Genomic DNA, 18250 nt, shown 5'->3' on the forward strand with positions numbered 1-18250 from the left:
ATGTTGGGTCATAAATAAATGTTTATTGTTTTAGTATTATGCTTGCAGTAGCCACAGAATTTTGGAAATAGGTGTTATGACCATGACACATTAATCATAGAATAAGAACAACAGTGTTGACTTTTAACCTTAATATCTCTAATCTTCTTGCTGATTAAAAAACACCGCAGCACAACAAACCCACTAGACATCCATTGATGTGTAACACAAAATGACTATTTTGTGGCATTATGATTTCTTCCCTCTACAGTTGTTTTGTGCACTAAGGAAAGGCGGAAAAGAAGAAGAAACCAGTGAGCAATTCTTTCTTGAATATTTTTTTCTGAACATGATGTTAAGGTCTTTTTGCTCTGTGGAACGTTTTCAGAAAGACAGAATCAGTGAGCAAGTGCAGTTATGCTGCATGCTCCCTGTTTTGTTCGGTTCAGGTTCATAATTTATGCAAGCAAGGAACCGAAAAGATGCTATTGGATCTTACTACAGGCAGTGATTGAAACTTGGTTATTTTTGATCCATGCTTTCTCCACCCAGTAGCTGTTGCCATCCACCACGATCCTCATAGCTGTGAATTTGTAGCATCGTACTGTAACTGCTACCGAGTTTCTCTTATATATCTGTTGTCAGCTAGGAAGAGAGAACAAGCTTTCAATCCTGTGGGTTCTGAAAAAGGCAAAATAAGAAAAACATTTGCTTGCCTGCCTTTTTTTTTTTTTTTTTTTTTTTTTTAATTTGCTCAAGATTATGCTCATCATTGTAATCACAGGTAGAGAAGGGATGTAAGGGGTGGGACAGCTTGGAAGAAAAATAGCATCAGCTATCAAGAATTTTGTTTTCCTGGTTTGTAAATGATGCTGCTGTAATTCTATCTGCATTTTTTTTTTTCTGCTCATTCACCACTCAGCAGCTGGTAGGGAAGTAAGACTGCCTGGCAACCACCTGCAGAGCTGCAGAGATGAATTACATTTTCGGAAATAACACACTCCTCTATTCTCGCGCCAATCGAGGCAACACTAGCTCAAGCCACAGTTCTGTAGGCCCAAAGCACAAGCAGTGGGCAAAGAAAGGCTCAACAGATGAGTTACGGAATGAGCCTTCCCGTTGGCAGCAGATAGTTGCATTTTTCACTCGGAGACATGGTTTCATTGACTGCATTTCTGTTGCTGCCAGCTCCACCCAGGTAATATGCCACTTGTTGGAATTACTGTGTCTGCATGTTTTCTGGTTACTTGCTAGTTAGAAATAGCAATTATTTTTATGTGCATGCTTTCATATAATCTCTGGTTTGTGAATGATGTTTTCTGTCTGCTTTCATTTTCATATTTTACGGAGCTCTATAATTTTTAGCATTAAAGCATGAAAATGGAAACACTAAATGAAGTCTGTTTTTTATTTAAGTTATTTGCAAGTGATGAGACTCCAACAATTTTAAATAGGAGATATTTTAATGAAATAGTGAAATACTGAAAAATGTAGTTTGCATTCTACTGCCTAGTTCTGAAGGGGAATAATGTGGTTAAGAAACACTAATTCTATATCTGTAGTGAGATGACAAGTCAAATAAAGACTACATGTTTCCTGGTTAAGGAATTGCATTTAAAGGATTAAATAATCTGAAGTCTTATGTAGCACAACAAATTCTAGTCTGTATTAGTTTTCTGGGTTTTTGGCTGCTAGCAATCCATAAAGAAGATTAAGGAATGCTTTCCTTACAGAATATACATTCAATAGTGCAGTTTGTCAGAAAAACATATTTTTCAACTTCATTGTCAGTCTGCTCTAAGTGATATTTTTACCTGACTTTAAATGCTGATTAATAAAAGGAGGCAAGACAAATTTTGAGTGTGTGGATTTTGGGTGAGTTTTTAAGGTTGATATTGAGAGAATTTTAAATTTACTGGCATTAACAAATGAGTAGCTCTTCAGATAATATAACAAAGAAAGATCTATTGAACAATGCTGAGATGTCAGCATTATTTAAAAATGAGAGATTCGATTTGCTTAGTGGCGAGCTAAATTTGGCTTTAGTCAAGATGTCATTTAACATGAACAATTACAAAAACTTGTAAAAAAATTTCTACCCTCAGATCCTGTAATATTAAGATAATTTATATCTGTCAGTAATTGTTTCAATGGTGATAAATTTGCACTTCCTCTAAAGCCTGCTTATTATCTGTTTTTTGCCTGTGAATTTAGAATAAACAATGAACAGGAAATCTTAAAGGGGGATTTTCACTTTCTTGCTGCAAATGTACATTCAATGTTGAAGAGGGATCCTGTAGTTTCTGTAATGGGTCATTATACAGCTTTAAAGTGATGCATTAGGTAGACATAATAGCTTTTAAGTACTGTTATCTTTTTAAAAGTCAAAACATACAGTATTAACCTTCTGAGTAAGTATTATGGTTGCTCTTATTTGTTTAATGCTTGAACAAGTAATGTTATAATGCATGAAGCTTGTGCCTGAACTGACTAGTCAGGACTAGAAATTTACTGACAAATGAAATACCGAATAGCCTAGGATTTGAATGTGGACCAGATAAAGACCATGAGATCCCTTCAAACTGAAGCTGTGATTCTGTGACTACCTCAGTGTTAGTTCTATTTTTCTGCTGTGATAAAACATAGCTTACCTCTGAGAAAGCCTGCCAATTTTTTTTTCTGAAGTCTGACAGTTCTGTTAAAAAGAACCACTTATACATGTTCATGGCCAGAAGGAGGGGAAAAATGAAAATATTTTGAAGTGGTTGTACAAAACCGTAATGAGCATAATTAGAAGTAATGCAATGAAAACAGAAGAGCTTGAAGCCTCTTCCTCTGGAAGGATGCTGTACTATCCTAGTACCTTATCCAGTCATTGCAGCTGTTCTAGCCTCAGGGAGGGGAAAAGACATTTGGAGATTGCTTACTGTGGTGCAATTTTGTTTTTCATTTCTCTTCAGTTTATGTTCTGTGATGTAGTATTCTGAAAATTATTGATGACTTTTATTTGTTCATGTAAGATACATCTCCATCACTTGAATGTAATCATATTTGCAGAGTCCAAATAAATAATTAGATGTGATGTACTTCTCTAACTTTGAAATTCTACTTGTGATGATGGACTTTATATAGCCTTACTGTTGGGACATCATGATTTTTAGCATATACAAAATTAAACTGATGGTTTTTTAAGGTACCGGTCTTCTGCTTCCACTGTGAATCTGCTGCATAGCACCCATTTTTAGCTGTACCTTTATTTGCTTGTCTCTTTTGGATGGGGTGGAATGGCATAGAATGGGTATACTTGCATAGTTCCCTCCATTACCAGTGAAAAGGAAACAACTTCTGGAGATTGGGCTGCATGCCCCTGTCCTCTGGCGTTTGGAACAGGTCACCTCCACAGCAAGGTGGTAGGAGGACTTTGGATTTTGGGGTAGGCTACTTTCTGAGTAGGGAGTGTTGTACCCTAAAGAAACAGGGAAGAAGTTGGTGATGAATATGGTAGCACTTCTTTTTGCTGTAGTTATTGCTAGGTTTATGCCCAAAAGAATACACATGTGCACAAATGCATTGTGGCATGGAGGACTAGTCAGGAGTGAAAGGCTACTGTAAAAAGCCACTGCACCCTGAAGACTACTAATCCATTTCCAAACAATAAAGGTGCCTTATTTACTAGTATTGCCCCTTTTTAATGTTACTGGAAGTCTCAAATCACCCATCTCTCATAGTAGAAAGGTAGCAGTGGAAACAGATGGTGTGAACAGATACAAATGAAGACAGAGTGGTCATTCTGACTCTGCTTGTGTCCTGCCCTAGCCAAGGTCTCCAGGGTTCTTGGCGTGGAACTTGAGGTGGCTGTGATTTGTAGACTTTGCATTACTTTAGTAACAAGGAGTTCCGTGATCAGATGTTGCAGTCTGTCTGTACAGCAGCAGTATTTCCCAGTGGGTTAGTACCTGTTCCATTTGCAATGGTGAACTGCTGTAGATGTAGCAGTGCCTTCCTGCCCCGCGTACCACACCAGTCTCCTCTATGAGTCCGGGGAAGCTAATCTAACATGCTCAGGCACTTGTGGCCTTTACTGTTTTTTTTTTTTTTTTTTTTGTTTTTTTTTTTTTTTTTTCTGTCTTCCTTGTGCATTTCCTGTGATGAGGAATTTAGTTAATTGACTAGAAGAATTAGGGAATTTGATTAGATGGAAGCTGGTCTTTCAATTTTTGTCAGCAAATTTATGGATTTCTTTAATAAAAGCCAGATCTGTGGCATAAAACAGAAGGTGAGGATAAAAACAAACATACAACAAATTGATGATGTCACAAGGGTGAATAACTAAGCCACGAGTTTAGTCCATATATGTTTATGCAGATGAAAAATACCAGGTAATTTGAAGCACTGTCCTAATGAGAGATACACATATATGCATTAACAAAGATAACTGTATCCAGGACAGTTTTTTCCCCCCAAGTCCTTCCAGAGCTCTGAGAAGCACCTTTTCCTCACAGTGAATACAGCTAATATGTCTCAGAATACATTTTAACTCTCAGTACTATTTGGCCTGTGATGTGCTACAGACTCAGAAACTGGTTTGTGTGAAACACACATGGCATTAAACTGGTTCTAACAGCAATGTATTTAGGTTATTCTTAGCATGTAATATAGCATAATATGCTTCTGGCATTTTATACTAAAAATTGTTTAGCTCTTTGAATATGCTGTGCTAATTTATGCCTCTGTTTTTTAGGACATGTTTTAGGAAAGGGGGGCGGGAAATGACGGAGGTAGAAAACCCCCACTAACTCTGATTATCAATTTTAAAAACTTAACTTTAAATTTCAGAGCTTATCAATTGCTTCTATGAGTTTTTTGAGCCCAGTCATTTCTTGTCTTTGTATCTCTTCCTTTTAAGGTCTTGATAAAAGTTTTACTGTATGTCATTACTCCTTGCATATTGTTTTCAAATTAACTCAACTATTATTAACATAATTCCAGCATGTATGGAGTGCTATATGTAATCAGACAACTGCATAGAAGTGTTGTAAAGCGCGTTTAAAACATGATTAAAAAACTTCCAGGTCTCTACCCTAACCCCTTTTTTATGCTATTTCTGTAGTTCAGGAATTGCAAATTTTTTTTTTTTTTTTTTTTTTTTTTTACAGCAATCTTTACCATCCTTCCAATAATTTTGGTATATTTAAGTATTTATATATTGTTAGACCCACAGATCATCACACTAAGGCATATTCTAAAAAATATGTGAGATAAGATAAAATATTTCTGATGTACTATGTGGAGGTTTCATTAAACAAGCAGAAGTTGAAAAGAGGGGGAAAAAAAAAAAAAAAAAAAGAGGGGAACACACCTTAATATAAGGCATGGAATTAAACCTAAAGCTTGCAGCAGGAAGATACTGCAACTACAAGTTCAGACATTTTGGTAGCATTTTAACTATTAAGTATTTTAGGCATATTGGGATCTGTCATAGTGGGTGATAATGTTTTACGAACAATATTGAACTGTGGTGTAGATGTGTGACAGTTTTAGCATCCCCTCAAGCTTACAAGTCAAACTGGGACTTCATTATGCCAGCCATTGCATAATGTGAAGTTCTTTACTCACAGGATTTGTTTTATTCAATACATTTTTTGGATTTAAAATGGTGATGAAGTAAAGAAGAAAGGAGTTACAGGAATAACTGTAGGGAAGTTGATATGCATACACAGAATTGTTGTCACTGTTAGATTTTTTTTTTTTTAATGCAGACTTTTCCCTCGGTTTAAAATTCAAGCATACATTGCCTGGAAATTGTTGCTGCTAATATTGTGACGACCACAGGATGAAGCAGTTTTAAATAGTGTTTGCTTTGGCTGATTTTAACTATAAGAAAGCACCCTCTGAAAATTTAACTGTACTGTTTCCTTCTTATTCTTGATTTTTAGCTGTGTAATATCATATTTCTGTAATAGTATGAATTTATTTTGCAAATTTTAGTTCTGCCACTGGTTGCATTTTCCATGAGAGGGCATTATAGCAGAGATAAAAATTGTGTGAATTTATCCTCTAAGAGGAATGCATTAATATGTGTTGTAACCAATAGACCAAGAAATAGCAGATTCTTGACAGCTTAAACTCGAGCATTAAGTGACTGTCTCTGTAACCTTTGGTTCATTTTGTAAACACTTTCTGACTGTGTACAGTGAAGATGGAAACTTCTCCAGACTGAAGTTTGCTTGACATTTTAGAGAGATGCAGTTTTAAAAGCATATTATAATCAATAAATCTTAAGAATATTTATAATGAATCATGTGATGTCATGTAGATTGTGTTAGCACCATGCTGGTTCCCTGCTGTATGTAGCCAGTTGTATCTCTTCTTAAGAAGTCAACCAGTACGCCCATAGAGTAAGTGGGGGTGTGCTGCTTCCCAAACCCACGCATGCGACTGTAATGGTGGCATGTGTAGGGTGTTACTCAGCTCATCACTTGTCGCTCGGCAGTGGGGATAAGAACCAAACCAGTGCTCCAGCTATCTGCAGGCACTGCTTGCTGCTGGAGGGTTTTAGGTTCTGCTTTCACCTGTTTTCTCACAGCTGTTGGTCTGTCTGTCTCAGAGTTCATAATAGAATTTCTTCCTATTTCTCTTCCATTTGTATCTTAAGAAAATTACTTTTTCCAGAATGAGTCAGAAATCTGGTAAGCAAATGGGAAGGGGAGACAGAATGTTTTGATTTTAGAGTGCTACTGCAGGGGCTTTCTGTCTACATTGTGCCCAAGACTGAAACTTCAGGCAAGGCAGTCACTGGATCCTGTCTTAATCCATTGTTTTCAACTACAACGAACAACTTCGGTGGGCTAACAGGGTCTTGCTGTGTGAAACCAAATGCATGGAAGCCTGTGGAAGAGGTAGGACTCTTTAGGTCTGTTTATATAACTTCAGTAATTTATTTTATACTGTGATAGTTGCCCTCTCAGTTGAGGCTTGTATTGATTGGCAAAGTGTTTGGAAAGTCAAGTACAGGCCAGTCTGTCTTTCACCATCAGTCAGTTTACTAAACAGGTCTAGCATGGTTCCTGTGGTATAGCATTTCTGTTTTGTTGCCAAAGCTGCTGTATATGTTTCAGTTAATACAATTATTAAGTAAATGACTGCCTGACAGAACCACTGAATCTAAAGTGGACACCACCTTCTTCCTGTTCTTCTATTTTGGTCGACAACATCAAGAGCACTCTGATTACGATTAAGGATGTGCAGGATGTTTCTTTCTATTTGAAGAAGCTAATGCAACAGAAATGTTTTAGATGTTTCCAGAAAACATGACTGTCTTTTAGAACGATCTGCATCCATGTTTGAGAGTTGATGTGATACCATGTATCGTGCAACTTAAGAGACTCTTGGTTTATACCCAGCTCAGAGTCTTGGTAAACTTTGTGTCTGCATGCATTCTGGGATTTATGGTAACATAAGGAGAGAAATTGTTGTCTTGATTAACAAGATAAGTTGAAATCTTCATGTGCAGACTAGCTATGCAGTCTCTTTTGAGAAGAATTTGGTTCTCTTTTCTAGAACCTCTGTTGGGGCCAGCGCTTTCCCCTGTACTCCAAAACAGAGAAGGTACTTGAATTTCTCTTTATGAATAACAATTACTTACTGAAATAGCACTGTGTATTGTTGGCTCTTACACCTTGACACTGAGTCAGCCTCCCAAGTATTTCAGTTCATGGAAGCAAGCATGCATTCTGGAGCTGTTATAAAATGCCAGATGTGTGTGTCTGCAGATCCCTTTGCAAGGCATGACCTCTTTTTGACTAAACCTGCCTGTGAGTGCTATGCAAGCAATTTTTGCCATTGCAGGGGCACAGCAGTCTGAGTGAAGAACCTGTCTTTCACTGTTCTCCCTAGGACTGAGTTCAAACTGATGTTTGATACACTACTGTTTGCTGAACTTCAAGCACAAGTGTACTATGAAGCATTTTCAGTGCAGTTAATTTTTTGTTCAACTTTGGCAGATCAATAATAGATGAAAATGCCAGGAATACATCTGCCCTTTCATGTGATGTATCTCATGTGCAATTGAATTGAAGTGCCTTATCCTTGTTTATTAGTATAACTACATCATTCACACATTGCTTGTCACGTAATGGCTCTAACAGACAGGTCCCGGTTGGATGCTTTCCTCCCTCGAAGAAGGATGCTTCCTTTAATGCTGTTTCTAATGTGCCTTCCCAAATTTCACTCAAGTGAAGATTGCATAGTTCTATATATGATTTCAGGAACACTTAAAAGGTGTCTCCAGTTAGATAGGAGAGATCCTTCCTATCGGTTGGGACTGTTCCTGCAACAGATGCTTTGCTGACCAAGCACGGTAATTAAGTTCTGGCAGGTAGAAATCTAAAAGGGCACTGTAGTTGCAGTGCTAGTCTTGGGGACATAGGCAACAACACCAGGAGTTTGAAATACATCACTAGACTTCGAGGAGTATGTAACCACCCTGTCAGTAATCATGTTAAGCCAGCACACACAGTCCCTCCATTCTATTATTTACAAAATGGAAAGGAGCATTCCTGTTTCACATCAAAGACTGGTAACTTTGTGCCATCTGTCAAGGAAGCTCAGAACAGCGTAGTACAGGGGCCAACTGCAGTACTGAGACCTGACTTCTTGTTAATACCACCACCACGTAGCGATTCTTCCCTGAATCCCAAACGTCCCTTTTGAGGACCTGCAGTTTCCAGTTCTACCCAAAGTAGCATTAGGAACAGTCATTTCTATACCAGTGAAAATTACGTAGGTCAGTATTGTCCCTGAAAGTAGTCAGGACAAAAAAAAAAAAAAAAAAGTAATTTATTTTTTGATAAACTTGGGAAGCTGCAGTATCTTTTAAACTATACCTTTGTTTATTTGGGATCATCACTGGCCACCTGAAGCAGTCACCTCTTGCTACCAGCTTGAGTTTCATGGACTCCAAGACAATAAGCCCAGTAGTGCTTCCTGTCTCTCCTGAGCCCTGTACGTTGTACCTCACTGATGTTTTAGAAATGTTACCTGCTGGAAGCTGCTGCTAGAGTATATGCTAAATTTGTTAAAGTTATGTTCTAATTTCCACTTGGCCAATGTGGCTGATTATTATTTTCTGGTGGGTAGAAGCCACCTGTTCCACACTGATACGCATTTAAGAAAAACTGTTACACATTTTTTCTTTGGGCGGGTGGGGTAGGAGGGAGGCACTTGTTTCAGTGGACTGTGATCTTCTTTTCTTGCCTTTGTTATAAGGTCCTCTAATGTATCATGACCATATAGTGGTCTTATCTCCTAAAAAACTGTCAGGGATCGCAAAATTTGTACGGTTCTGTCACTTGCTTTTTGAAAGACTTAAGGCTCCCTTATGTACCAGGTTTTTTGTGCACACACACGGCTCAATATCAAAAAAGTACTCTGAAGGAGGGAAGTTAATGTAGAGCAAAGTTTCCTTTTTGTTTATCTTTTATAATTTTTAAAAATCTTTGGCACCAACCAAAGCACTTCTGAACTTATTTTTCCAGTTTGGCATTCCTCAGGGTATCTCTATGCTGTGTATTGTATTGCTATTCCATGTGACTTCAGTTGTCAGTATTGAATTTCATCTCGCTGCCTGTAACCCACTTCTCTATCAAGCTTGTTCTGCAGCTTGTTTCTGTTGTGCATTTTCTGCTCTTCCTTTTTTTTTTGTTTTTTAATGTAGCTGCACGTTAGGATGTAGTTCAGCTGATGTGTTCTCCAGAAAGATAAGACATGTATGACTCATTTAGTCTCTTGTAAGCCTATTTTGGCATTTATGAAGTTTCAGTCTTTTGTTCCATTAAGCTGTTTCCACTACATGTTCTAGTCCCTTGCAGCATCTCAGAAATGCAATGTCTAAGCAATATTTTAAATAAAACCAGATCATCCTATCCATATTTTTCATAGAAAAGAAGAAAGGGTCAGGACACAATAGCTTGAATTTTACCAGGACACTGGTAAAATAGAAATGCTTATTATTTTTTTTTTTCATGTCCTTGTAGTCAATTTAAGAGTACTATTTTTAAGATACCATTGTTTTTTAAACTGTGTGGAAGATAATAGTATTGATACTGGAGACTAATATCTATGTAGTTGTGTCAATCTTCTAATATGAGTTCAGATATTTTGACATGCAGGTATAGTACAGGATTTTTCTTTGACCATAGAATCTTCAATTTCTTCCCACTGCTTTATGTGGTATTTACTGGAAACTGCTGTATTATGGGAATGTTTTGCACGAGTCTTCTAGCCTCTCCTTTATCTGGGAGTGCTGCCTCAGAGAGTGTGTATTTACTTGTTTAAAATTGTTTCTCTAAGACTGATGCCTGTAGAAGTTAGTTGAGCAACCTGTAGTATGTGCACTCAGGTTTTCATAACAGAGTAGGGAGCAGCGTAAAGATTGCTTGTGTAAAGCAAATATAATTTAGTAAGTAAACTGAGGCTGTTTTTCTTAGATAACTAACTGACTACGTGGTGTGATGTAGCAGATGAGAAGGCAGACAGCTTTTCCTCTGAAGAAGGAGAGAGTGCGAACTCTGGATTCTGTCTGTAGCATGTACAGTCGCCAGTCTGAAATCCTATCCTGAAAATGAATTCTGATATATTTGGAGTGTTCAGTAAAGGGATTATAACTGTAGATTGTGTTCAGGAAGACCTGCTTTAAAATGAGAAACTTAATAACCTCTGCCTAGTTCATCCAAAGGAAAGTCAGGAGTTGATTTGGTCACAGACTATAAATACATAGGGATGGACTTTGGAAATTAGAAAGCTTGTTTATTTAGTAGGAAAAGACAACTGTATTCCAAGTCACGGAACTGAAGCTATACAAATTTAGATAGGAAACTTAATTTTAAGGAATGATATTAATATAATAAGCATTTTAAAAGCTCAGTGGGACATGATGTAATTGCCAAATGAGGGTAATAAATTAGTATTTCCTTTGTAAAAAGCATAATGACAAATTAAGTTTGTACTTGAAAATGTCAAAATACAGCATGTCTGATTCAACATCTGATATAATGACTTTAAACTGCTATTTGGAAGCTGTAAACTGCTGGAAAGCAGTTTATATTTTTAAAAAGCTCTTATTATATCCTTTTAGTTTTTGTTACTCTTTTAAAAAGATGAACACCATGGGGGAAAATTCTTTGTACAGCTTTTTAGAATTTGAGTACACTAAGCCTCATTACAGAGCAGCACTTCAGTAGTTAGATGCTAAATCAGGTGATATCAAGTGAACCAAGTTGACTGTGAAATATTGCTGATCAAGATGGTGATAGTATAGATCTAAGACTATATTCCCAGATAAGTGTGGAATGCCAAAGTAGATGCCTATCTCAGAGCAATGAAACAGCTAAGGCTGTCCCACCTGTGAGTTGGAAGTAGTTCCTATGACTCATTCTACTGTATTAAAATCAATAAGATTCAGGTGCTAATGGAAGATAATTTAAATTAATGTGTTAAGAGGCACAGGTGATCAACAGGAGAGGGTGTTTATTCAGGATTTCTTAAGGAACTTGTGTTTAATATAGCTGAACTGTCAGTTATGTTGTGTGTGACCTTTTTGCTTAAACTTGGGTATTCCTAGAATAAAAATGGGGAAAAAAATTAAAAAAGCCAATATGATGCCCTTTTTAAAAGAAGCTAAGCCGTACTCTCTGAGACTGAGCAGGTCTGGTTTCCTTATTGTACAAACTGTGAGAAATTCTTTATTATTAAAATAGAACTAATAGGTAGATGGATAAACAGATAATTTGAAGAGAAGTCAGCTTGTTTTTGTAAAGAGAAAATAAGGACTTGCAGATCCTCCAGACTTCTTTGAAAACAGGGTATATGTAGATAAAATCCACATGGGAACATGTGGTCATCAGAAGGTCATTATAATTACAGAAGTCTTTGAAAATTACGGTTCTTGGATCAAAGTCTGTTAAAGTTAATGGTGCCATGAGATAAAGGGGAAGGATGTTTCATAGGTTTTTCAATTGATTAAAACAGGTACCTTCAAGTGGGACTGGATTCCCAGAAGATCATATTTGTGAATGATTGGCTGGGGGTGGAGGGAGAAGCTGTGAGGCAGAGGCATGTGATTGACTTCTATTTTTTTTTTTTTTTTCGGAACTGTTTTTATTTTCAGGTTAACTAAACTAGCTGTAGAGCATAGCAAACGAAAGTGAATGGGCACAAAAATAGCTGGTGATGTTTATTGTACAGTAATGAATGAGAAACAGAGTTAAAAGGATAATCCTGTGTGTGTGCATACAGTGACAGGCTACAAATGAAGTATTTCTGTTCCAGAAAGAGACTCAAGTTGTCACTGGTGGTTCTCTGAAAATGTCATCTTGGTACTCTGCAGTAGTGAAAAGGGTAAATGAAATGCTAGGTGTTACTAAAGTAGTAGAGAATAACACAGAACATGACAGTGAGTATATTTCTTGTGTATCTGTATTTTGAATTTTGTATGGGTTTGTTTACCTTTTGTTAGAAAGGATGGAGTGTAAGGAAAGGGGTAGTAAAGTCTTAAGAGGATTGATCTAGTTATCTACAGGGACAGTTAATTTAAAAAATATACCAAAAGAAGCCCCAACAGAGAATATGAGAAAGATTTGGAAAATAAAAAATGAAATTAGTAAGGTTCTCAATTAGAAATTACTTAATAATTCCCTAATTCTAGATCTGTGACGAATGTCCTGTAAAATTTCTTCTAAAATTGTGAAAGTCACTGCCACAAAAGGCTGTGGAGAAGAGAAGGTTCAAAAAGAGAATGATTTCAAAATGGAGTTAAATGGATTTGCAAAGGCCAAGTGGCAGGTAGATGTTACACACATATAGTGGTTCAGGCGGACCTTGAGTGTCACGTTCTGAGATGGTTTTCTGGGAAAGTTACTGGGCATATGTTGAACTCCTACTTGCCCATTTATCAGATTTTGCTGTTAGTAAGATTCTTGACCAGTTGGGCCTTTTCTCTCATCCAGTATGGTGTTTTTATTGCTTGTGTGGAGTGCATTTTTTTTTAATAGAGAGGGACAGGAGCTATGAGAGTAATTTATCTATGTCTGTAGCGCATTGTGTTATTTGATGTTTCTGAATAAATTACACTAGGAAAAAAACCCTGGATAAATCTCTAGAGGATATTCTGAGTCTTGGCAATAATGTGAGTTAAATGCAGGGAATTAAATTTCAATTTCTGGCCTTCGTATGTCACTCAGCAATCATGCTCAACTGACCTAGAAGTGTCCAAGTCTTCTCAGAAAATGCCATCTGATAGGTTTATCCCCTGAGTGATGCATCAGTCATGAGATGATCAGAGGGACAGGAATTAATCTTGAAATGTACATGGGAAGGACTAGTGGTTAGACTAATAGTTTCAGAGAATGCGATTAAGGAAATGAGTAACAGGTGAATTCCTTACTGTTGTCCTTAGGCATGTCTAAATTGGAAACATTCTTGTTGTGTCTTGCTATGTTGCCTTTTAAGTACAGTAGATATATTTCTGGGCATCTTATAGAATCACAGAATATTCATGTGTTCTAATGTAATTGGGAAATGGCAGGAGTGCTGGCAGGTTGCTTTTAGTCTAGTGTTTGAGAGGTGTGCCTGTGCAAACCTCACGAAATTCAACAAGGCCAAGTGCAAGGTCTTGAACGTGGGTCAAGGAAATCCAATGCGCAGATACGTGCTGGGCGATTGGTGGGTTGAGAGCAGTCCTGAGGAGAGGGGCTTGTGGTTGTTAGAGGGTGGAAAACTGACTGTGAGCCAGCAATGTGTGCTCACAGCCCAGAAAGCCAACCGTGCCCTGGGCTGTGTCAAGAGCAGGGTGGCCAGCAGGTCATGGGAGGGGATTCTGCCCCTCTGCTCTGGTCTCGTGAGACCCCACCTGCAGTGCTGTGTCCAGCTCTGGGGCCCCCAATGTGAGAAAGACATGGATCTGCTCGAGCGGGTCCAGAGGGGGCCATGAGGATGATCAGGGGGCTGGAGCAGCTCCCCTGTGAGAACAGGCTGAGAGAGTTGGGGTTGTTCAGCCTGGAAAAGAGAAGGCTCTGGGGAGACCTTACAGCGGCCTTCCAGTGCTTAGAGGGGGCTACAGGAAAGATGGGGAGGGACTCTATCAGGGAGTGTAGTGACAGGATGAGGAGTAACAGTTTTAAACTGGAAGAGAATAAATTTAGATTAGAGATAAGGAAGAAATTTTTTACTGTGAGGGCTTTGAGGCACTGGCCCAGGGTGCCCAGAGCAGCTGTGGCTGCCCCCTCCCTGGAAGGGCTCAAGGCCAGGTTGGACGGGGCTTTGAGCAACCTGGGCTGGTGGAAGGTGTCCCTGCCCATGGCAGGGGGGTTGGAACTAGATGATCTTTAAGGTCCCTTCCAACCAAAACCATTTTCTGATTCTATGATTATAATTTTCACCTAATTTCTTGTAATGCAGGACTTGGAAAATTTATTTGACAGCTGCTAATTTGGATTTGAGCCCCAGTAGCCAGCATAAAGACACATTTTTGTTTTCTGGTTCTTCAAATTTAAAGTGATTAAGTAGTTATCTACTTACAGCATTGCCACTTAATAATTTGTTCTTACATATCCATTAGTTCACTTTCTTCTTCCATAGTTTTCAATGTTAATTTTTCATTTGTCTCACCTGTTTCTTTACGTGCTCATTTTTACCTATGTTGCACTACTCAAGTTTTACCAATTTTTGTCCTTCAATTTCAGCAACTGTAATTAGATTAAGTAGAATGTACCATAAAATGTAGTTTTCTACTTAGATTTTTGCTTGCTGGAAAAGAAAAACTGCAAAAGAAAAATACTGGTGCAAGCTGGTGCTCTGCTTCCAGCAGCAGCCAGAATGGAGGGTTAGGGAAGAGTATAAACCCAGGACAAACAGGTATGATGCTTCCTCTGAGGGCTTTCATAGCTTTCTTCCTGTTCCAGTGTAGGAATTGCAAGAGCTGGAGGTGACTTGTGTGTTTAATAACCCAGAGTCCATGAGCTTTCATTGACTTGGCCAGCCTTCTTATAGTGGCAGGGATTCAACAGTTAAAGAACAGTTTCTGCTTGTTTGTAGCCTAATTAGGGGAGGAGGGCTGGGGTTATGGGACCTGTTCTTGTGCATTTTGTTCAAAGATTTTCAATGCAAAACAGTATTGGAAACAGAGTTCAGATTGTTTTTAAGAAAATACCCTTGATTTGGACCGAAGGATCAGATTTGTCTTTTTTTGTTCTTTTGTTTCCCCTACTCGGTTTTAGTCCATTTGTTCATAAAGGCAGACGGGGATTAGGCCAGGGCTGTTGGAGCAGTCTGTGCAAGGAGCAGCCTGGGCACAGGCCTGAGCAGTGGAAACTTTTGAACATTACATGTCAAAGTCAGCCTGAAACCCAGAATTTCACCCATGGCCTGACCACTGTTATAAAAGTGTGGGTGACGGTACATTTAGCTTGGTATCTTGTTCTGAGGATGTAAGAGTGAAGAAAGTGGTTTTTGAGTAATTGTGGTAGGGAGGTAAATAAATGCAGGGCGTGACCTCACTTTTTTTTCCCTTTAAACTGTTTAGTATTGAAATATTTTATTGATGTCTTAGTTTCTCAGTAGTAGAATGGTGTGAATCACTAGTAGAATTGTGTTGTGTAGTGCTGGAATTAGATAAGGATCATATAAAATGAAACTGGAACATTTTCTTTAAAAAGTTTTAAATTTTGATGATCTGATAAATACTCTTTTGCTTTTCCTGAATTGTAAATTCAGAAGTCAGAACCCTTGTCTTAGCCTTTCCTACAGATTTTTTGTAATGAAGAATTTAAAATGGTTGTATCTTAAAGACTTTACGCATTTTGTTGTAGAGTAGGCATTTTAATTATCTGACCTAAATGGGAACTGTCAAAAATGATTATGTGAACTAGTATCCCACCAAGATTAGACCAAAAACATTAATGGAATTGAAGTTGTAACTCAAGAAAATCTTACACTATTTCATGTTTTTTATAGTATTCTGAGAAATTTAAGCTACTTCTTGTAATATTTATTGCTACCCACTTTTTTTCAGGTCAGTTTAGTTAATATTTCTTTTATCTGAAGGAAATGAGGCAAGGATGTACCACACAAAACGTGGCTGATAGACATTTTGGTCGGTGTGATACCAACACGAAAGGCTGCCTTTGTGTGATCCCAGGTCTTCCCTGGCACTGACACAGACTGGCAAGTCTTGCCCCTGAGCTCTGGCTTCAGCAGAGCCCTGGGGTTGTCACTGCCCTGTCGTCTCCCCCGCTGAGGTTTGCTACTTGATCTCAGGGCTGAACCTCCGCTGGCTGCTGTGTCTTTGTCCTGAACAGGTGAGTCCTCATGGAGACTTCAGGGAACTTTTTACCTGACTTCTGCGTTCAGTTTGGATACACAAGGGCTTAGTTTGCTCCATCCTAAATCTAGTTTTAGCTGACTTAGCCTAGTTCCATTTCATGAGACGGACAGGCTGTTTTTATATGGAACCCAGACTGGCACAGGTTTCCTGCTCTGCTTGAGAGGTTAAGCAGCTTCTGCCCTAGCTAGGTATGGGTGCACCATTGCTGTGTTTGTCCAGCACTGATCATAAATGGATCAATTTGACTTGTGTTTCTATGATGCAATTAACTTGAAATCCAGATAAAGCACCTGTGGATAATTACAGACCACAATCGACTTTGTACACCTTGTTTTTAAAAACACATTTTTTTTAGTCAATGCTGTAAACTTAATATTATACATAAAAGTTTGTTTTTTTCCATTGCAAGGTTGCATAAGGCTATATTATTTCCTAGGTTATACTGAAAAGTGCTAGAATGCTTAGGAATTTTTAGCAAATAGCATTGTAAGAAAAAAGTCAGCCTTTATTTACTTGTGGAGTTTAAGTTTGCTTAAGTAATGCTAGGCATTATAACTGTTAAAACTTTTATAGTATTTTAATTTGCTCGAGACAATGAGTGTTTAACACTACATAAAAGATGCTTAATTTGCTAAAATGTTGCAGGGCTCCTATGACTCATTCTAGAGCCTGGATGTGTTGTGTAATGGTACTTATTTTGAGATTGTATTATAACTGCATGTTGTCATGGAAGCAAGTCTGAGGAGCTTCCAGTGTTTCCATGGTGTAAGAATGAATATCAGATGAGGTACCTAGCTAGTAATTGCATGGTAAAGATTTTAGCCTTATCTCTGAGCAATGAAAAGGCAAAGCATCTGGATAGCAATATAAAGCTATCAGAAGTGTGGTGAAAATAATAGTATATGTTTGGGAGGAATTCGGCATGTGTAAAGATAAAATGCTAATGTCACTTACATGTACAAAGCCTTTTGTAAATGAAGTAAGGAATGGCTTTAGTATAAAATCACTTTATGTGTAGATCAAGTAATTAATTATCTGAAATTTTCTGACATTTACATAGTGAAAAAGCTAATGGACTTTAATTAACAGGTTGTTATATATAGCTTTTCGTGTGTGTTTTTCTGTTTGTGATTCATTAATATGGGGTAAATGACTTTCTGCTCATGTTCAGTGTTTTAGGGCAAATTTGTTTGTTATTACAGATATTTTTTGATAGATATTGATTGCTCACGGAATAATACAGTTGTCAATAAAATAATAAATGCTTGTCTTAAAATGGAAATATTTAGCTTGGATTCACTGACTTTCTTCAGATCACTTCATTATTCTTTGTTTTAAGTCTGTACCCCTAAGTACTTCGAGAGAAAAAACAGTGTTTTAGATAAGATGAGGTTCACATGCATAGTTTTTATATTTTATGAATAACATTTCATATAGATTTATTAAAAAAAAAAATCCCCAGCAGAAAAACTTATGGAGAAGAGTAGTGGAATAGTTTTAAGAGTTAACTGACACATTTCTAGTATTGAGAGAGATCACTTTAGTATCAGAGCTAGATAGATATAGGACATCTTTACTATTTGAATTAATTATAAAGAACCAAATAAACATTGTTTAAGAGGGTTTAATTATTCCCTGAATAACTTGGAAATATTTGGAAATGACGTGTTCTTCAAGCTTATAAGTGTCATATCTACTAAAGCATCTAAACAGTACCCAACCTTTATTGTTGTATTTTGGTTTAATAGTGTTCTCAAGGGTGAACAGAGTCTGTCACATCTCAGTTTTCTACCACAGCATACCCTTTCTACTGTGAATTTCAAAAACTAAAATATTGACACCCTAGAGCTGCCATTATTTTTCTATAATCAAGTCTTAGAACACATTTTCTTT

The 18250-nt window shown here is 37.6% G+C and overlaps 1 protein-coding gene across 21 annotated transcripts in view; it reads left to right on the forward strand.

The window, feature by feature from the left end:
* Nucleotides 1–18250, forward strand: part of DLG1 (discs large MAGUK scaffold protein 1) — a 165898-nt gene that overhangs the window by 69103 nt on the left and 78545 nt on the right. For 5 of the 21 annotated variants that reach the window (XM_032986815.2, XM_032986814.2, XM_032986811.2 and 2 more), the window contains exon 1: nucleotides 921–1177. The exons of the other annotated variants lie outside the window; for them this stretch is intronic. In XM_032986815.2, coding sequence (XP_032842706.1) covers nucleotides 953–1177 — 225 coding nt within the window. In that variant the 5' untranslated portion in view covers nucleotides 921–952. Of the gene's footprint in view, nucleotides 1–920; nucleotides 1178–18250 lie in introns of those variants that run through there. 21 annotated transcript variants of the gene reach the window in all.

The sequence above is a fragment of the Tyto alba genome, unplaced genomic scaffold (assembly GCF_018691265.1).
Source record: "Tyto alba isolate M040663 unplaced genomic scaffold, T.alba_DEE_v4.0 Super-Scaffold_10, whole genome shotgun sequence".
Lineage (NCBI taxonomy): Eukaryota > Metazoa > Chordata > Aves > Strigiformes > Tytonidae > Tyto > Tyto alba.